Source organism: Coenobita brevimanus, chromosome 65, assembly GCF_032717465.1.
Source record: "Coenobita brevimanus isolate Jiangsu-jjx chromosome 65, ASM3271746v2, whole genome shotgun sequence".
Taxonomy (NCBI): domain Eukaryota; kingdom Metazoa; phylum Arthropoda; class Malacostraca; order Decapoda; family Coenobitidae; genus Coenobita; species Coenobita brevimanus.
In genome coordinates this window covers 54,641,421-54,667,868 of record NC_137018.1, presented here as the reverse complement: position 1 = coordinate 54,667,868, position 26,448 = coordinate 54,641,421, and the positions used below count along the sequence as shown (strand labels likewise).

At 43.0% G+C, this 26,448-nt stretch overlaps 1 protein-coding gene across 4 annotated transcripts; it reads left to right on the top strand.

Moving 5' to 3' along the window:
* Positions 1–1,223: 1,223 nt before the first annotated feature.
* Positions 1,224–21,446, top strand: LOC145405098 (solute carrier family 23 member 1-like). 4 transcript variants are annotated; one of them, XM_080276614.1, is made up of 13 exons: positions 1,224–1,604; positions 4,494–4,706; positions 9,934–10,091; positions 10,789–10,988; positions 11,609–11,735; positions 12,207–12,327; positions 13,432–13,573; positions 16,016–16,129; positions 16,505–16,644; positions 16,942–17,181; positions 17,699–17,834; positions 19,807–19,930; positions 20,957–21,446. In XM_080276614.1, the coding sequence occupies exons 1-13, from the start codon at positions 1,584–1,586 to the stop codon at positions 21,048–21,050; spliced, it is 1,830 nt and encodes a 609-aa protein (XP_080132740.1). In that variant the 5' UTR covers positions 1,224–1,583; the 3' UTR covers positions 21,051–21,446. The 4 variants fall into 4 exon arrangements, with proteins under 4 accessions (XP_080132740.1, XP_080132738.1, XP_080132737.1 ...); XM_080276612.1 differs by having other exon boundaries at positions 4,491–4,706; XM_080276611.1 differs by having other exon boundaries at positions 1,239–1,292; positions 4,491–4,706.
* Positions 21,447–26,448: the final 5,002 nt, after the last annotated feature.

Sequence of the window (26,448 nt, the reverse complement as noted above, 5' to 3'; positions counted from 1 at the left end):
CGTCGGCGGAGAGAGGTTGACGGCTGCGTACGATCGTCGGACCGTGGCGCGGTGGCGGTCAGTGTAGGTCTGGATGTAGGAGAGTGTTGGTGACATCTCCCTGTTCGTCTGTGTGTGCTGTGGCCTCCGCTGTTCCTTCAAACCTCCTCAACTCCCATCCATTCACAGACTTTTTACAAACTCCCTGCATTGCTCCATCTCATCATTAGCATTTCTCGTAGACGCCGAGTTCTTTCGTATTGTTTTTGTGGATGTGTTGTGTGGATAGAGCTGCACTTAGACTCACGGGAAAGGTGGTACTAACTGAGAGAAGTGTAGTCACATAGGCCTATTCAGTGTCCCCATACTTTTAAATTTGCTTGTGCAGCTCCCTTCCCTCACATACATGTTGCTACTGAATACAAATTGTAGTACTGATTTCTCTGTATATATATTGTGAATTTGGAACTGTACTTTGACCCAAGAAGGTGGAAATAGCACAAGATAACATCCGGAGCATCCTTCATAAACTTTTCAAACTTTTCCCACGTCGTTCCACATCTCTGCGCGCCACTATTCCCTGATTAGAGAATTATCAGCAGTGTTTTTGTGGTTAGAGTGGAAAACGTGGAAAATAACTAGTTAAGGGAATCTTCAGGAAGCACAACAGTCCTTGACGTGCTGTACACCTACCCAGTCACTAACCTTCAAAACTTCCTTCCCTGTTCCACCGATGCGCACAAACTTTTAAAGATTTGTTTTGTGGATATGCGAAGCGAGGGTGAAGCTGTACTGTGCAAACGTGGAAATAACTGGAACATAATCAGGAAGTAGGCTACAGTAGCATATTCAACAGTCACATTCAACACTCCCACAACAAGCTTATAAAAAACTTCCCAAACAGAATTTTTCTCATTTTGTTTTTCTTCATATGTGGTGAAGGTGGAGCTATGCTGTGTTAAGGTGATAATAACTGGAGCATCATCAGGAAGGAAGCAGTGTATTCAGCCTTGAGTCTACCCTACGCCTACCCGGAAACTAAATAAAACAAGAAACTGAAACTCTGAGGAAGTAAACTAAATACCACAACCAGGAATTATTGATAAGAATAAAGTACGCAGCAAAAAAACTTATCACTGTCAAGTATCTTTGTGAATGCAGCGATTAAAAAAAATAAATATATAAGGAAGAAATAAGCACAACTGAACAACATATACTTTAAATTACTGTTATTCCGGAGAAGTTCGTGTGACAGTAGTGATCGATTGAAAAGCCGCTTAACCTCAGTAATGGCAAGGAGAAGAAGTATTGCAGTAAGTAATTGAAAAGTTATATAGCATTCGTCAGTGCTAAATATAAATAAATAAAGTTTGCATCATTGACGGAAAAGAAATAATGTTTGCAACATTTTCGTGATTGCTATCCGCACAACGGTTACTATTACCACCACAACTACCACTACAGCTAACGTGACAACCACTACAACCACCACCACCACTACAACTAACAAGTCAAATAAAAATAATATAAGCCCACTACAGTTAGCACCACAAATACAGCTACAGCCATCACCACAACTGAGTGAAAGGACACTTCACTATAACATGCATCTCACGTCGCTTGAGGTGAGTGCAGGCTTGGGCAAAACAGGGCCTGATAGAGGGGACAAGGGTAGGGTAGGGCAACACGGGGCCAGAGCAGGGCAGGGCAGGGTAAGACAAGAGAGAGGGCAAGAACAGGGCAAGGTAGGTCAAGACAGAACAAGGTAGAGAAGGAAAGAAGGGGCAAGGGCAGGGCAAGGTAGGGCAGGACTTGAGCGAGTACAATACAGTAGAGAGGTGGATAGGGCAGGACAGGACGGAGTAGAAAGACAGGACAGATTAGAGCAGGACAAGATGGGGAAAGAAAAGGCAGAGCACAGAAGAACAGGACAGATGTTTAAAAAGAAAGAAAAAGCTATTCATTTACCCCTTTAGTACGACGACGTCATTTAGTATCACTGCTTCCGTCTTACAATTCTCTTCTGCTTAGGTCGTATTATAAGTGTCGGGAGGTTTCGTAATACCTTCCCTTAGCGACTTATTCTGCACATTACACCTAATTATCATTTTGTATATTCTGAGGGAAACCATAAATCATATTGTAAGGGACGCTGAAGATTTCGTAACAGGTCGTTTTTAGCGATTTATTTGCACATTACACGGCAGTATCCCTCTTGTATGCTACTGAGGAAATATATATCGTTTCTAGAAATCTGCCTTACTTTATAAATAATAGACAAGAGTATAAAGGTGTAATATGTGCAATAAATCACTAAGGAAAAGGTCCTTCGAAGTTTCCCATCCTGTCTTGAATGCATCCAGTGCCCTTCAGCTCCGTTATACCACGATGATATTTGGTTTTATATTTTTTCTTGCTATTGTGTTCCCAGGTTCATGTAAAGCGTGAATCCAGTGGACTGCAGTCGTGAGTTGCCCTTCACCTGCAGTCCACCTTCGTCCTTCTGGGGGATAGGGAGAAAAAAAAAGGGTTTTTGTATAACTTTCAGTCCACCATTTCCCTTTCGGAGGAGAGGGAGGGAAGTGAGGGACGTTTGCATAACCAGGCAGTTGACTGACCCTGTTATATCAGTCCCACCACATGAAGGCGTCCCTCTCCAGCACCAAGGCCCCTGGCGATATTGCGCAGTGTAGGAAAAGTTTATATTTAGAATCTAAGTATATGTCTGGGAAGCGATTTCGATCATTTTATGTGTACTGTCTAGAATTAATTCCAATTATACCATACTTAGCTTCAGAAATTTGCTGCATTACTTGGCAACGATTAGGGAAGTGTGTGTGTGTGTGTGTGTGTGTGTGTGTGTGTGTGTGTGTGTGTGTGTGTGTGTGTGTGTGTGTGTGTGTGTGTGTGAACTGCGTGACTTTCCCCGCATTACAAAAGAAATATTTGGAAGAGTCATTGTCTTGTGGAGAGAGAGAGAGAGAGAAAGAGAGAGAGAGAGAGAGAGAGGGAGAGAACTGCATAAAGTCAGTACTGGTATTGCTTACTTTAAATTCTTCAGTACATTAGTTCACCATTAATGAAATCCATACGGTAGGCTAGGTAGCAAGTTATTAAAAAAAAAAAAAATGTTTATTGCTTGTGTTGTGGTCCCAGGTTCATCTGGACGTGAACCCAGTGGACTGAAGGCTGAAGTTATCCTTCTGTCCACCATCTTCCTTTCGGGGGATAGGGAAGATTTTTTTTTATTTTTTTTTTTTTTTTTGTTTTTTTTAAATAAGCCCCAGTTTTTTCCACAAGGACGCTACCTGCATGAAGTGAGTGAAATAAATGCAAAATGTTGTTTGTGAGAGACCAAGATGAAAGGTAACGTCAGGGCCAGGTAATAGGTTAATTGGCGTGCGACCTTCGTTGTCTAGTTATGCTTCCTATATTCAAACTTTTCCTTCTTTTTCCTCTCCACTCTCCTCTTCTTTCTATTTCACCCCTCCTCCTCCTCCTCCTCCTCCTCCTCCCCCTCCCCCTCCTCCTCCTCCTCCTCCTCCTCCTCCTCCTCCTCCTCCTCCTCCTCCTCCTCCTCCTCCTCCTCTTCGTGTTTTTCTCTTCTTTTTTTTCTCCTAAACTTTTCCTACTCTTTGTTTCTTTCTACCTCCTCCTCCTTCTCCTCCTCCTCCTCCTCCTCCTCCTCCTCCTCCTCATCATCATCATCATCATCATCATCATCATCATCATCATCATCATCATCATCGTTGTCGTCGTCATCATCATCATCATCATTATCATCATCATCATCATCATCATCATACCACTTTACTACTTTACTACTACTACTACTACTAAGAGAGAGAGAGAGAGAGAGAGAGAGAGAGAGAGAACCTGTGAGTGGACATTTCCTTTGTTCAGTTCTTCCCATTACGGTAGGAGACGATCATCATCCATTCACATGCTGTAGTGCTATTTTCTATTGATTCTGCACTGAATAACAAGCCAGATAGTTTCTTGTAGCCCAGGAAATCATTTACTATGATGAATGGTAACCATATAACCCAATGAATGCCTGGTGGCCTTGTGGGTTAAGGTGCTCCAACTGGACGTGGCCCATTAGGGTTTACATTCTAGTTTTTTGGGGAGGTTTATTGTTCATTTGATGCCACTCATGGGTTAGCAACTGGTCACCCACACCTTAAATGAAAGGAATAATTAGTTTAGCCCCCACTTATTGACCAATAAAGGATTGGATGGTAGATAAATAAATCCAGCCCTTTCAGCCTAGCTTTCAGCCTCGTCATCATCATAATTATCATCACCATTTTTATTATCATCATTATCGTCGTCGTCGTCGTCATCATCATCATCATCATTATCATCAAAATCATCGCATTATTATTATTTTTACTATGATGATGATTATTATTACTGCAACTACTACTACTGCTGCTATAACTATTGTTGTTGTTGTTGTTGTTATTATTATTATTATTATTATTATCATCATTATTATTTCTCACCAGCAGATGGAGATGCCAGGCGTCACAACCGGAGAGGAGAAGAGGAAGCCCGAGAACGAGGAGGAAGAGGAGGAGGAGAGGAGCGAGGGGGTTGCTGATGGAGGGGGAAGTGTAGGCAAGTCTCGCGAGGCCTTGGTCGAGGACGATTCCCCAAACAGGCTGTTGTACAACGTCGAGGACAGCCCCCCCTGGTACTCCTGCATATTCCTAGGCCTACAGGTAAGGTTAGATTATATTGCCTAATCTTTTCCCTTAACTATACTCCTTTTACTCTAACTTGGCCTAAAACTGCCATCTCTTAGTGAATGCTGAGTTGTGTAGAATGGTTAACACTAGGATATGATGTTAGTCACGAAGAAGAGCTATGGGTTATAGAAGATTATAATTATACACGTCACTTTAAGTACACCCTTTTACTCTAACTTGACCTAAAAATACCGTCTCTCCATGAATGCTGAGTTATGACGAACGGATGACACTAGAATATGATGGTAGTCACGAAGAATGCTATGGATAGGATGTATAGCCATAGCGTTGTCTTCTTCCATCACTCAACTACATGAAATAAGCTGCAAAAGGACGAAAATCTGGGCCAAGCTAAGATGAGCAGATTATAGGCGTAAAACTGCCATCACACGAACCTCAGCACTAGAATATGGTGCTAGTCACGAAGAAGCGCTCTGGAATGGTTGTAGAGCCGTGGTATTCTCATTTTGCCACCGAGCTTCGGACAATAAACTGCAATCGAACGAAAATTTCCGCCAAATTAAAATGAATGAGTTCTAGATTATTATTATTATTATTATTATTATTATTATTATTATTATTTTTATGCAAGAAAGAAGGAACGAAAGGCCAGGGGCCCGCAGGTCGGGTTAGATTAGGATGGAGAGGTAGAGATGGGAAGGTTAGGTTTGGTTAAGCTAGATCACGTTAGGGTAGAATCGGTAATTGTAGGTTAAGTTAGGCAAATATGATGATGAGGTACGGGTTGTGCAAGGTAGGTAAGGATGGGTTAGGTTAGTGTTGAGTTGGGTTAGGGTGGATTAGTTTCGCAAGATGTGAGTTAGGCAGGGTAATGTTAGGTTGGGCTGGGACGGATTAAGTTAGGTTAGATTAGGTTGGATTAGATTAAGTTAGTTAAAGCTGTGGTGGACTAGGATAGGTTATAATGGGCTGGATTAGCTTAGTGTGGTGATGTACGGGCTAGGCAGGGTAAAGTTGGGGTGAATGGGATGGGTTAGATTAGATTGGACTAAGTTAGGTTAGGGTAGGATGAAGGGAGATGTAGTCAAGTCTGGAAATGCACTAGCCGAGAACGATTTTCTATATTGGTTATTACGCAAGGTCGAGGAAAACCCATCATCATCATCATCATCATCATCATCCTTTATCCTGCCTGAAAATGAAGCGAGGTTAGGCTGATCGTGACCTCTCATGTTTTATATCAGCTGACGCCTGCCGACCTACCCAGCCGAGAGTGTGATAGGAACCTGAGAAAATAAATACTCGTATCATTAATACTCTCATGTCTTCTTTTTCTGCTAAAGCTAGACACCATAGGAGTGATGGTGCCGGTGTAAAATATCGGTGTATTACACAAGGTGGTCCATAAATACCGCTGCTCTTCAACTCTGCCGGGCGATTTCTCATGTTTTCGGGGACGGCTTTGCGTTATCTGTGTCTACCCTGCATTATCAGTTCATTTCCTACTCCCACGGCTCAGTCAGCGTTATCGACTCGTATCCTACCCTGCATCATCAGTTCATTTCCCACTCCCACTGCCATATTAACGCCCAGACGAGCAAACTCAACCGTCCCCGCAACACAGAAGATAGATGAGTTTGTAGTGGAGCGATATATATGGATCACCCTATATATATATTGTAATTTTCAATGAACCAGCTCTGTTACGGACATCCAGCCGCCATCACTCGTATATACCTGACGCGGCGACGGCAGGGAGGGAGGAATGTGTTAATGGCGGTAACCTTACATCCAATTCGCATTTTAAGACCTTCAGTTTTTTTGTTTTTTTTTATGCAAGGGGGTACCTGCGTGGCGATCGATTTCTATGTAGGAATCTGTATATATATGTATGTATGTATGTGTGTATTTATGTATGTATGTATGTATCCTTTAGTGACCTAAGGGATATAACAGGAAATGTGATATCCTGCTTAAGACAAAATTCCCCTACACGTAATATTCCCAAAGCTACCGGAAGAGAGAGAGAGAGAGAGAGAGAGAGGGAGAGTTGTATATTTTCTGGTACAGTCAGCCAAAAAAGTCGTGTCTTCGTTCCGAACCCCGTAAATATTCGAACAGATAAATGGAAGCAGCAGGGATGGCTTCACAAGTCTGGCAACTGTGTCAGACCAGACGGTGGTAGAGATGAGCGAACTGGGGGTGGAGGTGGGTAAGTGGGATGTGTGTGTGTGCTGTAATTATTGTTGGCAGTGTAGTTTAGCAATACACCGCACAGTGGGGTGGAGGAGGGTGTGTGTGCTGTCATGTTTTATATACAATGCATTACCGAAGGGTGGAAGCTGTTGGGAATAACATACTGAGTAATAGGGTTATAGTCAATTTTTATCAATAATATGCCACTAAAAGTCTACATATGCATCATTATGAGTTTATATGTAATCAAAATATACTGCAGTTTCATATAGGCTACATGGGCTGTCATGTCTAATTCATCTTTGATATTTGAAATACTTCAGAGGACGGAATGACTGTGGAATACGTTTCATAACGAGTATTTGGAATTTAATGGAACGTCATGGTTGTGATAATATAAAACAACATTTATTAGTGACAACATGAATCTCCCCTCTAATTTTCCTGTCGCCCAATATAGATAACTGAATGTCTGTGAAGCTATGACTATATGCTGGTGGGTGTATATCTGGGTGTCAACACCGTGCGTAACACCTGTGGCCAGGTTTCCCTTACCTCTTTACCAAAACATTAACCACTTGTGGAAACAAATGCTTTTCTCGTTATTACTGTGAAGGCACCGCATGCCTCTGTGCCACATCACACATGGTAATGGTATGTAATATATCCTGTCATGTTCAGAAGGTAAACATACAGTAAAAACACAGCTGTCTGTCCTTTATTCCCATGTTATGTGGCTAGCTGATGCCCGGCGGAGAGGGTGTGGCAGGAAGGTGGGGAGGGGGGGTTAGTACCTCGTCATTTCTGCTAACGCTTGTTTGGCTACAAGTTAGAGGCATTATTTCAGGTTAACGATACATTTCACTATTTACAGGTATTAAATCAGGTGTAATATCACATTTAGCGCCTTTACTGTGCGGTGTACTGCTAAACTACACTGCCAACAAAAATTACAGATTACACTGCCAACAATAATTACAACACACACACACCCCACTTACCCACCTCCACCCCCAGTTCGCTCACCCCCACCACCGTCTGGTCTGACACAGTTGCCAGACTTGTGAAGCTATCCCTGCTGCTTCCATTTATATGTTCGAATATTTACGGGGTTCGGAACGAAGACACGACTTTTTTGGCTGACTATACAGTATATACGACTCTCTCTCTCTCTCTCTCAGGAGATTCGTCGTGGAAGCAAGAATTAAGCAGTTAAAGACATCCTAGAACTCAGGTAGAGGTAAAAGTCCCGCGCAGTTGAGATCCCCGTGTGTGTGTGTGTGTGTGTGTGTGTGTGTGTGTGTGCAGAGAAAGTAGGAAATATATGACTTGCATTTGATACCTACCCGTCTGTTCCCGGGACGTTCCCAACCCCCAACTCCCATTTTTTTTTTTTTCCATGGTTGTTTTCCTAGACAGTGCATGATTTCCAATTCTTTGACGGAACCGGAAAGACAGAGAGAGAGAGGGAGAGAGAGAGGTGAGATTTGACTAATTACACTATAATGTAAAAAGATCTTGGGAGGGTAACAACAGAGATCATTGCCGAGAGAGAGAGAGAGAGAGAGAGAGAGAGAGAGTGAGTGAGTGAGTGAGTGAGTGGTGGGAATTACCCTTAAAGAAGGAAAAATTCGATGTCCTTTCTCTGGACTCGTGCCCCGCCGCATCCCCTCGTGTTGAAAGGGGAAGGGGACATTGGACAGGTGCAGTCCAACACCTGAGCCCGTACCCTCGTTGGCATGAGAGATTTCGTAGCGCCTATTTCTTAACTATTTATTTTCCTTCTTACATATTCCTGTCTTCTGTGTGGTATATATATGGGCTTATAACTATAGAATGATTTAGCTCTTTTATGCCCCAGAAGGATATCATTATTTTCGTTGTTAGTCAAGAAGTTTGTGTGAAATTCGGTATATTATTTCTTCACTTCATAACAGCATACCCACACATACAGTCAGCCACAAAAAGTATCATATACCTGGAGATCGATGGTTGTGAAAATTAGCGAGTTTAGCAGACGCACATGAATCTGTTAAAATATTACCGGTACCTATAAAATATGCCATCCAATATATGACGATTTATGCGTTTTCGAGTCGTAATAATTACCAAGGACAATACTTGCACTTAAAATTACAGGTGTTACCCATATATCACAGTGCCTCGTCGGTGTTTCAGAATGATACTTGCGCTAAGGTGGCCGAGACCTTTTTAGACTGTACGTTAATTGAAAGTGGTCTCCTTCAGCGTTTAAACATTCTCGATGTCCTTAAAACAGGGCTTTTGCATTAACTTGGCCTCGATTTTCGTCCTGTTTTTAGCTTATTTCACTTAACCCAGTCGCAGAAAAAGACAGCACTATGTCTCCTATTGATAGCTCTTCTTTAAGATTATATACTACGGTAGTGTTTATCTCTTGTTACAACTCAGCATTTAAGATGGAGAGATGGCAGTTTCAGTCCAAGTTAGAGTAAAGGAGTGTAGCAAGATGGGTTCAGTCTCCGTAATAATATTCTCTTGTAGTTTATGGAGTGTGTGAAGAATTGTTTTCCCTTTCCTTTGGCGGCCCGACAGGACAATATGTAAAGTTATGTCACGAAAATTAAGAATACGCAGTCATTTATGGACAAGGACGTGATCACATCCGGGAGAGGGCACATTTCATTTCCTGGATGACTGGCGTACTGTACCGTGTAGTGTTAAGAATGAAGTGTTGTTTACTTAGGTTCATCAATAACGAATAAATTAGCGTTATTCTGTGGCGTTTGAATAGTGAATTCCCTTGGTTTCTTTCCGTTTCTGATGATAAAGAAGTCGACGGTGGAAATACTGCGGTACATATTATGGTCTCTCCACCTCTCCCTGTCAGCATCTCCTGATATTGTTTGAGTCTCAAGGTGGAAGGAAGTTGCATTCTCCCGTGTGTCAAATCTCGAGGTGTTAAACTGCTTTTTGTCAGACCTAGAAAACATACGAGTATATCTGTTTTTTTCCTTGTGTCAGGTCTAGAAATTACTTTACATTCTCCACCCTTCCCTGGCAGCACTTCCTCATGATGGTGGAGTCAACCGTCAGCATCCCGTACCTGCTGACCCCCCTCATGTGCATGGCTGACCACGACCCGGCCAGAGGAGCTATCGCGTCAACCATCATCTTCGTCAGCGGCATTGTCACCCTCCTTCAGACCACCTTTGGCGTCAGGTAAGGGGACTTCTGGCGGTTTGGACGGATGTTTAAGGATGAATTTAGGAAGGATTTTTGGCGGTTTTGTAGGGCATATGGGGGTCAAGAAGGGATTTGAGAGGGATTTTTGGCGGTTTTGTAGCATGTTTGGGTATGAAGAAGGGGATTTGGGATTAGATGGGATAGGGAGAGATTATGAGGGTTTGTTTTTTTCCTTAAATGTCCTGGCCTTATTCTCTACACCATTCACTTTAACTTGGCATAAAATTCCCGTCTCCATCTTGAATGTTGAGCTGAAAGAAGAGATTAACAGAAGAATTCGTGCTGGTCACGAAGAAGCCCTACGGAAAGGATGTAGAGCTAGAGTATTATCATATTCTGTCACTGAGCCGCTGGAAATAAGATGCAAAAGGATGAAAATCTCCGCCAATATTCTTTCCACCCTAACTTGGCCCGGATTTTGTCCTTTAGCAGATTATTTCACGTATTTCATTGCTCTCCCCCGCAAAAAAGAAAGACTACATCCTTCACATTGCACTTATTCATGACTAGCACTGAATTATAGTGCTATTACACCTCAGCATTCAAGATGGAGAGATGACAGTTTTAGGCCAGGTTAGAATATAAATGTTTAAAGTTAAAAATTGATGAACTTTTTTTTTTTTTCCCCGTTTGTGCATGCTAATTATAACCACGTATCCATTTCCCATGTCAGACTACCCATTGTCCAGGGGGGCACACACGGGTTCCTGAGCCCCATCCTCGCCCTCCTCACCCTCATGCCCTGCCCTCCTGAGTCCCAGTTAGTTGACCTGACCCCAGATGAACGACGTGACCTGTGGCAGACCCGTATGCAGCAGGTGCAGGGCGCCATCTGTGTTGCTGCCGTGTTCCAGGTCGTGGTGGGATTCACAGGTTAGCAGAGCGGGTCGCTTTGGTAGAGGTTAAGTTAGGCTAGGTTAGATTAGGTTAGATTAGATTGGGTTAGGTCAGGTTAGGTTAGGTTTGATTAGGCTAGACTGGTTTAGATTAGCTTGGATTGGGTTGGGTTGCTTTCACTGGTTGGGTCAGATTGGAGTGATTTAGAAACTGATTTAATACCTAATGAGTAGCTTAGGTTAGGTTAAGTAGATATTTCATTCAGGGTATCGTATACGTAGACGTTTATATTCACTTACGAACAACCGAAACTGTTAAAAACTCACCTTTCTTGATACGAGTGGACAGTGTAAGAGGTTAGGGTAAGACGATGGGCAGATATACAGGGTGGTCCGTACCTGTCGCTCCACTAGAAACCCACCTGGTGGTATCTTATGTGTTGTGACTCAATCTGCTGGTGTGGGCGTGGCACTGGGAGCTGGAAAGGAATGAAAATGAAGGGGAGACATTGATAATACTGACTGAACCGTCTCTGCAGCACACAAGAAACAGCCCTGCGGAGTGAAAGAGGAAAGTCTTATATGGGCCTCCCTGTGCTGTTTTGCAAACAACCGTACTATTAAGAAGTGTTACCCTTTCCTTATTTTCATGCACAGGTGCGATAGGGGGTCTTCTGCGTTGGATCACCCCCATGGTAATCGTGCCCACCGTATCGCTCATCGGGTTCTCGCTATACCCTGTGGCTGCTGACAAGGCTGGATCAAACTGGGGTATATCAGCACTGTGAGTTCACTTCTGGCATTGTTGTTACACCCACACACACAGGACAGTGATGTACTGTATCTTTCGGCATGTGTGAATGTGTGCGTGTGTGTGTGTGTGTGTGTGTGTGTGTGTGTGTGTGTGTGTGTGTGTGTGTGTGTGTGTGTGTGTGTGTGTGTGTGTGTGTGTGTGTCAAATTCTGTAATACCTTTGATCATGTGTGTGTGTGTGTGTGTGTGTGTGTGTGTGTGTGTGTGTGAACATTATAACTCGATTTTATTCCGATTTGGATATATCTTGGTATATGGTGTGAGAGTCAGCCAAGGAGTAACTTATTTAATTTGGAGCAGAGGTCAAGGTCACAGGTCAGAGTCAGTTTAGAAAGTTTTGATTCGATTTAGACCAAACTTCATGGATGGGTTAAGGGTCAGACTCACTATTTCTCCCTATCTCTCAGTGTCTCAAACCCCCTCACTCACTTTCTTTCCACAGCACCATCATCTTGTTAATAGTCTTCTCACAGTACATGGGCAGCATACCAGTTCCCTTCCTCTCGTGGACCAGGGGAAGGGGCTTTACGCGGCAGCCTCTTTACGTCTTCAAGCTGTTTCCGGTACGTCCAATGTTGTTACGTTCATTTATCTGTCTTGGGTCCGTATTCTCGTCGGGTAAGGACTAAGGAAGCTCCCTAACACCTTCTCATAAGCGATTTATTGTTATTGTTACACCATACTGTTCTCCCGTGTTAGGCTGTTTCTTCTAATATCGCCTTACTTTACATACATTATGTGCCAAAGGATATTAACAAGCCATTTCTTAAAATGCGAATAAATGTGTGTGTGTGTGTGTGTGTGTGTGTGTGTGTGTGTGTGTGTGTGTGTGTGTGTGTGTGTGTGTGTGGATGAGTAAATTGGGAGTGTGTCGTCCTGTCTCGCCTACCCCCCTTTCTTTGGGAGAAACAGCCTAGGTAAATAGATAGATTGGTTTCTGAAAATAAATCGCCAAGGAAGAGGTGTTCGGGAGCTTCCTTAAACGACGAGAATGCGGGCCCTGGACATTCAAGTAACGTTACTTTGCTTCTTAACGCTTTTAAACCTCCAAGAGATTTTATTTAATTGTGGAAAAACTTCAAGTAATGAAGTGTGTGTGTGTGTGTGTGTGTGTGTGTGTGTGTGTGTGTGTGTGTGTGTGTGTGTAATTCAAAGTCTCCTGTAAGATGAGTACAATAGTGTAATCATGTAGTGTTGAAGGAAGATGTAGTCAGAGGCCATGGATGCTGTTGTATTTTGTCCAGGGCGCTACGGAATGGAAAATTTTGAAGACCACTGATATGTAGTGTCTTTTATTCATTCATGGTTGCTTTTTTTTCTCTCTCCCTAGTTTGTTCTTCCCCCCCAGGTGCTAGCAGCTGTGAGTGTATCGTGGCTGGTATACTATATTCTGACATTCACCGAAAAGCTCTTTTCCTTATCCCTCTTTCCATCCCTCTGCTTATCTCCTCTTTATCTATTAATCTGCCTGTCTCCCCAGGTGTAAGAAGCTCTGAATGTTTTCATGAGACAAGTGTTTATCTTTTCCTTCTTCTCTCCTCTCTTTGCCTCTTTCCTTCCGTCCCTCCTCTATCCCTCCTTCCTTCCCTCCCTTCTCTTTCTCTCCCCCCCTCCCTCCCTCCCTCCCACTATCTCCTCTTTATCTGTTAATCTATCTGTCTCCCCAGGTACTACTAGCAGTGAGTGTGGCGTGGTTGGTATGCTATGGTCTGACTGCGACCGAGACCCTGGCCCCGGGCGACCCAGCTCGCACTGACCTTCGTCTCTCCATCATACACCAGGCCCCGTGGTTCAGGGTCCCATATCCCTGTAAGTACTAACAATTGTCAGTAGATATTGGCTATATAAGTAGGGATGGTGTAAGTATTTAAACGTTTGTAAGTTGATATTGAATGTGCAAGTAGGTGGTGGTGTAAGTATTCAAGCTCCGTGTCTTCGGGTCCCATACCCCTGTAAGTACTAACGATTGTAAGTAGGTCTTGATTTCGTAAGTCGTTAGTGATGTAAGTAGGATCCCAAGAAGATAATGGATATGTACGTTGTGATTATGCAAATACTTTGTAAGTATTGGTCGTGTAAATATTGTCTACCAACACCTTACAGGCTAGGCACCATGATTCAAGGTATATTATCCTCATGAGTACTGAAAGTTGTAAGTAGGCCTTTGAGGATAATTTTACAAGGGAAGAAGTTAATATGATAATTATGAGAAGAAAAACAAATGATTTGAATGAGCTGCGTAATGTTGAGAGAGAGAGAGAGAGAGAGAGAGAGAGAGAGAGAGAGAGAGAGAGAGAGAGAGAGAGAGAGATCACGAGCATTACTCACTCCAGAACTCACGTGCGGAAAGGATTGTGCCATTTTATGATCAGTCACGTGTGTGTGTGTGTGTGTGTGTGTGTGTGTGTGTGTGTGTGTGTGTGTGTGTGTGTGTGTGTGTGTGTGTGTTCTTAGATGATTACCGGTAATCATTTGATAATAAAACAAATAAAACATTTGATTCAGCAGAAAATAACGTCCTCCGGCTGAAGGACAGACAGACAGACGGACACTCAGACAGTATTATCCCTCACGAGACAGACAAGCAGACCTACAGACAGACAGACAGAAGTGAGTATGAGTCAAGGAGAGGCAGACCGATCACGCGCAGGAGAGAGAGAGAGAGAGAGAGAGAGAGAGAGAGAGGAGCCCCACCAACTGGTAATACTTTGTGTGTGTGTGTGTGTGTGTGTGTGTGTGTGTGCGCCCCCGCGCGCGCGCGTAAAAAATAGGCTACTAGAAAGGTATTGTGTGTGTGTGTGTGTGTGTGTGTGTGTGTGTGTGTGTGTGCATAAAAGATACTAGGAAGTGATTGTATGTGTGTGTGTGTGTGTGTGTGTGTGTGTGTGTGCATAAAAGATACTAGGAAGTGATTGTATGTGTGTGTGTGTGTGTGTGTGTGTGTGTGTGTGTGTGTGTGTGCATAAAAGATACTAGGAAGTGATTGTATGTGTGTAATTCACCGGGTCGGTCAGGATCACTTGATGGTCGTGATCGTCAGCTTTTACCCTCCCGGAAGGGAGCTGAGAGCTCATATAGTCCGATCTAAGGGCAAGGCTGTGACCTTCACACACGCACACACCCGTCCCCTTGCTCAAGGGGGACAGTAACCACCCACTTTGTCAGTGAAACTTTTTCGCAACCTGAGCGAGGCGCGAACTCTCGTCCACCAGTTGGCAAGCGAGAGCGTTACCACTGCACCAGCGAGCGGTGTGTGTGTGTGTGTGTGTGTGTGTGTGTGTGTGTGTGTGTGTGGATAGATAGACCGGACTTCCCTTGTACCGTAGAAGGTCACATAACAAAGGTTCCGTAATTGCTGGTGTGTTTGTTACGTAAGTGAACATTGGAGTCTACACCATGTACACTCTGATGTATGCAATTCAGCCAGTTTACAGGCGCCCAAGTACATAGTTTAAGTGTCTGTAACTACTTTTTTGTACACAGTTTACCTCATATACACACAGTTTACTCTATGTGCACAGTTTACCTCTTATACGTACTACCATGTAGACAATTTATCCCATGCAAGCATTCCCACGTACAGGGTACACAGTTTACCTCTTGTACACATTCCGTTGTATAGAGTTTACCTCATACACGCAGTTCACCCCATGTATACAGTTCCCCATGTACACAGCTCACCCCATGTACGCAGTTTGTCCATGTACACAGTTGTCTGCCTCAGTGACCCATGTGCAGTTGAATTCTTGTGGGCATGGGGGGCTTCGTAACACTTTTTCCCTGGCTATTTATTCCCTTTCCTTGGGGGAGGCTGCCTAGGTATATAGACAGATTTATTCAGCCTATTAACCGTTACATTCCTTTGTATGCTATTTATATCCATTTAATATCAACATCAGTAACAATATAGAGATTACTGAGGTGCTGATGTGCAAAGTAAGTCGCTAAGGGAGAGGTGTTACGAAATCTCTAAGGCCATTTATTATGTGGGTCTCGGGTGTGTGGTAGGAAATCCTAATTGAAGAACACTTAACCCTTTCCATCCGATGAGGTTCATTAATTTGTTTATTTATTTATTTACTTATTCGTTCACTAACGTATAACATAGCATAGCATAACAGAATAATATAACCTAACCCAACCTACTTCATGCCAAACTAAACCAAGCCAAGCCAAGCCAAACCAGACCTAACCTTACTTAACTTAACCTAACCAGAAAAGTAGTCATCTCTTTCTCCCCTCCCTTAACAGGCCAGTGGGGTATGCCAGTTGTGAGTGTCGCTGGGGTGATGGGTGTATTGGCCGGTGTCATAGCCAGCATCGTGGAGAGCATCGGTGACTACTATGCATGCGCCAAACTTGCAGGTAATTACATGCATTTATTTAGGTTTTTGTCACTAAGGCATTCTCCTTCTTTATTTCTGAATCCTGCCACGCCCTATCTTAGGGGAATGAGGGTCAGGGTGATGATGATGATGATGATAGCCAAAAGCATGATTTTCCAGGCCAGCTCTTTCCTCAAGTGATGATGAAAAGAATGATTCCAGCTCCATTTCACATGTCGTATCTTCCCCGGGCAGCTTTCTCTTTCTCTCGCTTTCACCATGTACTCCCCTACAGTCACTTTCACTTGTATCTCAAGCTAGACCTCTACCGTAAATCACCTCATGGTCTGCAAGGTCTATGTAACAATCATTCATAAAGCACCTTCTGATCTGTTCCGTGTATGCAAACCCTCAGGAGCGCCACCCCCACCTAAACACGCCATCAACCGCGGCATCTGGGTTGAGGGCGTGGGCACCATGATGGCGGGATTGTGGGGCACGGGTAGCGGCACCACCTCTTACTCACAGAACGTAGGAGCTATTGGAGTTACAAAGGTATGTAGGTACTCGTATGTTTGTATGTGTGTATGTAAGTTTGCGGGGGGGGGGTTGTGTAAGGGGATGTGTGTTTGTGTACGTGTTTGTGTGTCAGATTGTTTGCATGTGGGGTTGTGTGCCATACAGGATTGGTGCATTGGTATTAGTGAGGGGTGTTTTTATGACATGTTGACGATTATTTATGTATATATCTTTTTTTTTTTTTTTCTTTAGTTGTAATTGAACTTCCTAGTGGGAAAATATGGAGGAAAATGTAACCTCTGCAGAATATTAAGGGGTAACTTGTGCACACAGGTTGGGTCTCGGCGTGTGGTGCAGTACAGCGCGGCAATCATGCTGCTGTGTGGAATGGTGGCTAAGGTGGGCGCCATCTTCATCACCATCCCGGAGCCCATCATCGGCGGCATCTTCTGCGTCGTCTTCGGCATGATCACCTCCATCGGCCTGTCCTCACTTCAATACGTCGATCTTAACTCATCCAGGAACCTCTTCGTCATCGGATTCTCCATTTTCTTCGGTTTAGTGTTGCCTAGGGTGAGAGACTAGGGAACTTTACGAGTACATACTGTATATGTATGTATGTATGTTTGTATGTATTAAAAGATAGATAAATGAAAGAGATACTGTACTGTATATCTATAGGGATATTCTCGGGTATAGACTTTCGGATTAGCTCGTCACAAAACCATTTCCTCTCCATCATGTCTACACAAGTCTTTCTCCCTCTTGTGTTATGCCCATTACCTGCCCGACCATGAAAGTGTTACTGATAACAGTATTAACGTTTTCAGTCAGTTCCCTGCAGATTTGTTTTGCAAGAAGGAGAAGGAACTGCACAGTTTTCCCATATCTGCTGTTCCCATTTCAGAAAAAAAAAATAGTTATATGAGAAAAATGATCGTAGGTTACGTGTTTTATTCTTGAAGGGTAGGGAAACGAGATTGTAAAAAAAAGAGTTGTTCCGAACATTAGAGGGTTAACTGTGCATTATTATTATTATTATCATTATTATTATTATTATTATTATTATTGTTGTTGTAACTTCCCGCAGTGGATGCAGAAACCAGAGAATGCTAACATCATCTCCACCTCGCTACCCGCGTTGGATCAAGTACTGTCCGTGTTGCTAAGGACGTCCATGTTCGTAGGCGGGTTCCTCGGCTTTGTACTGGACAACACTATACCAGGTGAGTGAGAGAGAGAGAGAGAGAGAGAGAGAGAGAGAGAGAGTATCCATGGCTATCCATAATAAAGGGCATAGGAACTTTATTCTACTCATAAACCTTTCGATATGAACGTTCTGTTTTGTATTGTGTTCTTTCTCCTTCCAGACGATTTTCCATAGCTTAGGAGAGACAGTTTCTAGCTAGACGGATTAGACACATCCTTCCTTAACCCCTTTTTATTTCCAGGGTATCATCTGTGTTGCGTTCTTCAGACGATTTTACTCAGTTATGGACAGACTTTTCGAACTGGATGGCCGGGGATGAGATGGAGGGATGGAATGGAGAGATATATGAGAGAGGGGTGTGTGAATTGGAGAAAGGGCAGCCTGATGTCGGAGGATAGGCTGACACTGAGGTTATGATGATACTTTCCAAACTGGATGATCGAGGATGAGATGGAAGCAAGGGGTGGAAAGGAAAATGAGAAAAGGCTATGGGAATTGGACTGGGCTGGCTGATGGCGGAGGATAGAATGACGTGGAAGCTATTCATTTATGGCCACCCCTATTAAGGCGTCTGGCCATAGATAGATAAAAGGATTCTTGCTACCTCCAGATTTTCTCTTTCAGCATAGAATATTGCAGAAAAGAGGAGATGGATATAGCTTTCATTATAGTCGGTTCGCATTCACCTGACAAAGTTCCCTAACCCCCTTTTAGTTCAATGATAGCCAGGTGTAGTCTTTTTTTTTGCACGAATAGTAAACAAGGAGACCTAGTTCCGTCAGTTCCAAAACTAAAAGAAAAATCGTCTCGCCGTGATGTGTTAGAAAAGAAGAGGCTTACCGTACCGAAACATATAAGAAGCGTGAGCCTAAATATTAAAGAGGCCGTTGTTTTTGTTGTTTACACACACACACACACACACACACACACACACACACACACACACACACACACACACACACACACACACACACACACACACACACACACACACACACACACACACACACATTTGTTCCAGAAAGTCGTCACCTTTTAGTTTGACCAGTGTATGTGTTGTGGGAGGGGGGGGGAGCCGAATGTTGTCATGGTACCCTTTGAGATCATAATGGTGTGTGTTGGTAATAGTGGTGATGTCTATCGATCTATCTATTGCCAGACGCCTCTATCCCGTTTGGGGTGGCCACAAACAAATCGCCTCCAAGTCGCCCTGTCCCCCGCCATTTCACTGCCCTGCTCCCAGCTCACACCCCCCTCTCTCATATACCTCTCCACCCCATCCCTCCATCTCATCCTCGGCCTCCCCCTCCTTCTTCCCCCCTCCACCTCACTCACATACACTCTCTTAGTCAGTCTTTCACCCTCCATCCTCTCCACATGGCCAAACCACCTCAGTGTGTTCCTCATAACGCTTCCTATCACATCCACATCCACACCACAACGCTGCTTTATATCCTCATTCGTCAGCCTGTCTCTCCATGTGACTCCACAGGCTCCTCTTAAATAACTCATTTCCACTGCTCTCACGCTTGACTTGTGTGGTGATGTACTTTTATTTATTTATTTATAATTTATTTATCATTTATTAGTTGAGGTAAATGGGGTGGCCACCTTCCACTCACACGACATAGTTCAACCCAAAGGTGACACTGCTCGTAGTGACAAGCCGAATGGTTTCTTGCAACCCAGGAAACCATTAACTTCATTGGGTGGTAAGCATGTAACCAAGTACTGCCAGGTAGTCCAGCAAGTTAAGGCGCTTCAGCTGGATGGGACCTGTAAAGGTTTACATTCGAGGGGTGGTTTGGGGTTTTTTGTTCCCATAACTCGGGGAAGATTGAGTCTGGTCACCCACGCCTTAAATGGCGGGAATGAGTAGCCTAGCCGAGCCCCTACAAAACTGTAGTGGATGATAGGTGGATAGGTTATTTGTGTGCTTAATTATATGTTTGTCAGTTTATTTATATATTTTTTGCTGTTTATTTCAGGGAGTGATGAGGAGAGAGGTATGGTTGTATGGAAGGCCCAGCTAAAACATAGGCCGGAGCATCTGAAGGATGGGGCACCGTCTTCCTGTTATAACCTACCTGTGGCAATGGACGCTGTGAGGAGGTAAGAGAGAGAGAGAGAGAGAGAGAGAGAGAGCGAGCACCAGTACCGTAGTAGTAGTAGTAGTATGAATATTAGGTAGGTGTTGTGTGACAGGTGAGGAGTGATTAGTTTTACAACAGGTTTAGAGTAACCGGTCTGAGAGTGACAGATGTGGAGTGACCAGCGTGAAATGACTGGTATGAAGTGACAGGGGAGGAGGTTGGCAGGTATACTGTAGAAGTAATAGCTATAGAGAGAGAAATAAAGTGGGATGACAAGAGTGGAGCAGCACATGAGGAGATTGATGTGCAGAGGTGATGGGCAAGTGGTTAGAAAAGTTATCTGCTCTTCAAAAGGACGTGAGTTCGTTCCTAATCTGGGGCAGGGGAAAATTCGTTTTATGTGAAATTCCTTACAGCAAACTCCGCTTATCTTCCACAGTCATCCACCGACATGTCATAAGAACACCCCCGCTAATACCATCACACCAGTCCTAAATGAGACAGCCTTAGCATGTATTCAGTGTGGACAGTGGGTATGAGTGCCAGAGTAGTGAAGAGTGCAGATATGTGACACGTATAATGACAGTTGGGCCCGAGGGAAAGGACTATCTATGCACAAACTCGGACACCATAAAAATATATAGAATGACTGGTGTGGAGATTGGCAAGTACAGAGCAGTAGTAGTAGTAGTAATAGTAGTAGAAGTAGTAGTAGAAGTAGTAGTAGTAGTAGTAGTAGCAGCAGCAGTAATAGTAGTAGTAGTAGTAGCAGTAGTAGTTGCAACCCCAGGCTCAACTTCATATGAACCCAGTGTACTGCAGGCTAAAGTTACCCCATCTGCAGCCCGCCATTCTCCTTTTGGGGGGATAGGGAAAGAACTGAGGGACTTTTGTATGACTAGGCAGTGGAGTCACCTGGTCATATCAATGCCACCACGTGAAGATGCCCATCTTCTGCATCAAGTATAGAGTAATAAGGATAGAGAATAATATGTGTGGAGTAATTAAGTCCCCATTAAGTCCTCCCCTATTCATCTCTCTACAGGTGTACTTGGACGAGGTATTTCCCCATCATGCCAACATTCTCCGGCTGGGGCTTCCTTAAGAGCAAGCTGAGGAAGGGACCATCACAGGTATAGCGACGTACAAGGATTATCGTGGTGGACATAAACACTAATCCATATCGATGCACAAGGCTAAACAAGGAGCGAACTTCATGCTACTCAACCCCCTCCCTATCCACTGAAAAGAGAATGGTGGACAGATTATAACTGGCGGACATAAAGACTAATCCATATCGATACACAGGCTAAACAAGGAGCGAACTTCATGCTACGAAACCCCCTCCCCATCCAATGAAAAGAGAACGGTGGACTGAAGGAAAAGAACTGCACATAGCCTACAGTCCAACGGGTTCCCTTTCCGATAAGTCTGGGGTCACAGCAACAAAACAGCAATATCAGAGGCCTCAGCTCTGTCTTTGTAGATAGGGAAGTTATATATAACCCTGTCACGCTGAGGACTTCATTTATTATTGTTATTATTTATAGTAGTAGTAGTAGTAGTGGTGGTGGTTGTACTAGTAGTAGTGGTAGTTGTAACCATAGTAGTAATGGTAGCACTAGTACTGGTAGTACTAGTAGTGTTACCTGGTGATTTTGTTCAGCATAGAACAGTTCCCTCGTGTCCTTGATATGCATTAACTTATTTCTCCTCCTCCTCCTCCTCCTCTGTTCTTCCTACACCCTCCCCTACCCACTGTGTAGATCGATTTTGCCTCACATTTCACCTTGCCCCACCCCACCTCTTCACACACACACACACACACACACACACACACACACACACACACACACACACACACACACACACACACACACACACACACACAGCCTAACGCAAAAAAAAAAAAATTCCTCTTTTGCACGTAGTTTGCTGACTGTAGTCCAGTGAGAAAGATGGAAAGCTTGATAAGAGGAGGACGTGAACTCGGTGGTCTGCAGGCTGAAGTTGCCCTTTTCCAGTGGTCCACTATCCTTCTCCTTTTGTGGGATAAGGAGGGGAGTGAGAGATGTATTTACTGTTTTTCAGGAGCCACCAGTACCAGGGAGGACTGTCATCACCATCATCATCATCATCATCACTCTGGTTCCCACAGGTTTATGGTGTAGGTACTGTACTCTGTTCACCTTAACTGGGCGTAATATTGTTTTATTTTTATATTACTATCCAATAATAATACATTAACCCAAGAATATTATGCTAGTCATGAAGAGGTGCCGTGGAAATGATATTGAGCCCCCCACCAAGTACAAGAAGGCGAATTATAGGCGACTTTGATGTACTTTCTGTAACGCAACCATGAGGTGTTGGAGAGGGACACCTTCATGTGATGACACTGGTATAAAAGCGACTTCTCTTGCTGGTTATACAAACGTCCCCTACCTCCTTCCCTTTTTCCTGAAAGGAGGATGGTGACCTGGAGGATGAGGGCAACCTCAGCCTGCAGTACAACGGGTTCACGCTCCAGATGAACCAGTGGCTTAAAAAACAACAACAGCAACAACTACTAAGAATAATAATAATAATAATAATAATAATAATAAAACTAAAGCTGCCGTTACTACTGTCACAACTAGTACTATTATTACTACCACCACCACCACCACCACCACCACCGCTACTACTACTACTACTACTACTACTACTACTACTACTACTACTGTCACATTTATATAACTCATAAACACTGGCGGTCGAGCTTACTTTTTTCTCTTGTTGGTCAGCTCCGATTTCTTACCAAGGTCTGTCCAATCGCCAGCATTGAGCGTAACCAAACACTCTTATTTGCAGTTGCGTCGTAGCATTTCTTCCTTAGCGACTTATTTTGCATGGTAAAATATTCTGACATTAGATAAAATAATATGCAAACCAAGGTTAACTAGTCTGTTGCTGCCAGGGTTCAAAGTGCAGTGTTCATGTACTGTAGGCTACGTTGTAACTGTACTTTATGTGCTGATGTACTGTGCTTTCTTAGCTACGATTGTAACTGAGTAGGGATTGCTGTACATTTTAACTATACGTTCGATGTTCATGTACGTTTACACTGTCTGTTAAGCTCTGCTGTATACATGTTAAGTATGTTGAATCGAAACTGTACTCAAAGTACGTTAGTCTATGTTGCTGTAGATCATAAAGTTGTACGTACGATAGGTTAGGATGGACGTTTTTAAATTGCATTAATGGTTTTATACATTAAACGGTACTTGGATTGCCTTTTATCGTTATTTTGCATTGTACGTTAAGCGTGTACGTTTTAGTTTGTCTTTGTAATTTTTAAACAGCACAGAACAGTAAGTGCTAATGTTGTAAATATTTCAGTGTTTCTGTAATTTTGTAGTAAGGCATGGCTGTGTCGTGTTTACATATTTTGCTTTGTTCATGTTAGGTTAATATCCATTGTATATATAGGTTATTCTTGTTCGATGGCTATAAAAAAAAAAGCAGATTCCTCTAGCAAATATGCATCTATTATGTACTGGAGCACAATTTCCCTGACACTTCTCTGCTGGGTGTGCTGATACAAGGTGTTATATGAACTTTTTTATGCGATAATAACAGGAAACACAATAAAAAGTATGAGAAGGAAGGAGCAATATGAAACACACAATAAAAAGTATGAGAAAGGAGAAGCAATATGAAACAATAAACAGTATGAAAGAGAGGAGTAATAGGAAACACTAGAGAAAAGTATGAGAAGGAAGGAGCAATATGAAACGCAATAAAAAGTATGAGAAAGGAGGAGCAGTATGAAACAATAAACAGTATGAAATGAGAGGAGTAATAGGAAACACAAGAGAAAAGTATAGGAAGGAAGGAGCAATAGGAAACACAATAAAAAGTATGCAAAGGAAGGATACTCTCAGTCGTTTGGAGTGGAATGAGAAATACAGATTGCAAGACACAATGCCGGCAGGGGATTGTCAGCTAACTTTTGGACACGGCTGTACCGCAGACTGCATTGAGGACCTGTATTTTCGTCGGGGTAGGCTTCCTAGCGCCTTTTCCTTAGCGATTTAATTGGGGTATGGCTGGTTAATATCCTTTTGTGCGTCATTTATGCAGAAAGTGAGGCGATGTTTGAAGGATTTATATAACAGACTGGGACATTGGTGTAATAAGCAAAATAAGTCGCCTAGGAAAATGTGTTCGGGAGCGTCTTTACCCGACGAGAATTCAGGTTGGAGACTTATGCACACGCTTTTTTGTCTCTGGAGATAAGAAAAGGGACGAGGAGGAGGAGATGAAGAAGAATAGGGACGAGGAATAGAAACAGTAGTCGAGTTGCATTTGGCGATGAAGCTTCAGTTAATCAGTTAAGGATCTGTTCAAGTTACCGACAAGCAGTTACCAATAAACCGGAGAGGGTCACCTTCACGCGAAGGCACCAACCGGTTATACAGACGTTCTTCAATTCTCTGTGACGGTAGACTTTAGTCCGCAGTTCAGCGGGTTAACACGTCTACTACTACTTCTGCTATTACTACTACTACTAATATTACTACTACACTACTAGTACTAATATTACTACTACACTACTAGTACTACTACCACCAACAATAAACCTCATAGTTGACTATTAAAATACAGGGAGGTCCTTAAATTGCGCTTCACTAGAAACCCGCTTGACGTTGTGTTGCGGGGATGGCTCAGTCTGCTAATGTAGGCATAGTTGTGGCCGTGGGAGTAAGAATTGAATAAATGATACAAGCTATACATGAACAACGCCGACTAAGCTGTCCCCAGCAACACACGAGAAAGCAGCTGACAGTGAAATAGGAGCGTTATTATCAGTGGCGTCACCGGGGGGGGGGGGCTAGGGGGGCTTAGCCCCCCCAAATCAAGGACTCAGCCCCCCAAAAATTGCAGCCTCCCAAAATAATAATAAAAAATCACCAGCTTACATAGTATGCTTGCAGCTCGGCATTGGCCCACATAGCTTTCCCCCAACCCCCTACCACCAATCCACTTTTATTCGTGCAGCCATATTAGTTTAATACATTATTATTTATAGCTATATAATGTGATAAGTTATTCACAATTTACGTAAATCTATGACTCGGCATAATAGTTATAATATATTAGTTTCCCATATACTTTTTCCAAGCTTGGTTTTCTTTGAAATATATTTATTGCACAAAGAATGCAAGATTGTATTAAATTTATCAAACTTATTATATATTTACAATATATAATATGGTATATACTAATCACGGAGCTTTAAAATTGGATTATGCAGTCTAAAATATCTGATCTATGCAATTTTTCACAAATTCGAATGTTCAGAGTATCGAAACTCGGAATGCTTGTTTACATTGAGAAGTGTCTGTGAACTGTGGCTAAATCCTGTGTTGTTTTCGGCTTTATTTGAATGTATTGGTTTCAGTGGCTGTATAGACGTTACTACGTTTCGGCATATTGCTAGCCACCTCACTTTACCTGTTCATTTTTGTTTTTACGGATATGAGATCTAGCCTATACTTTATACAGAGTCGGCAGTACTTAGTTGGTTCAGTCGACACTTGACTGTCAGAGCTGAATGTCATTTCCCTTTTATAAGCTATTCAACAATAATACATTTGCGGATATCTGCCATCAGCCACTCAGGTGATGAAAAGGTCATCTAAAAATCCTCAGGGACAGGGTGACATAAGGAAATTCTTTCGCACCTGCACCTCCAAAGATGACTCGGATGAGTGCCAAGAAGTGGCTGTTATTGGGAATGTGCCAGAAGCAACCCCAGATAACCCCAAAGCTGAACCCATTCAGACATGTAAGTAGCCCTATATCAAACTTTTTCAGTAGTCATTTTATGAAGCTTAGGCCAGGATTTTTTTAATTGATTTATTTTTAAATTGGCTAGGCTTAGGCTATTTCTCAGTGTTGCAAATATATTGTCCTAAACGTACAGAGTGGGAAAGTGAATGGCTTTGTTTTCCTATCACAGTACCGGTAATGGAAGATAAATCTTGGCAATTATATCTGTATACATTGAGCTTCTTTGAATTATCAAATTTAATATGGCAAGTCTAAGAAACCGTTATGATACCTCATAATACTAGCAGTTTAAGAAAAACTTATCTGCAAAAAAGCTTTATACAATTACCTTGTACACATTATATCATAAGGTTTACTGATACCTAGTATTAGGCCCATCAATATTCATGTGTCTTATAAGTTTCTTATTAATAGCCTGTGAGACCTTATTTTACTTTTTCTTCATCTATAGGCCTCAAAAATTCCCCTAAATGCTCAATTTCCGAAAATTTTTCCGGGGGGGCTTACAGCGCCCCCCCGTACCCCCCAGCTGCATAGGCTCGCTTCGCTCGCCCCCCCCCTTCTACCTACACCAGGGCCACAGCCCCCCCCAAAATCTGACCCCTGGTGACGCCACTGGTTATTATATGGACCATATATCATAGTATATCCCATTTGGAAGCACGGATCCGTGTACTTGTCGTCTGTACTGTAGGAACT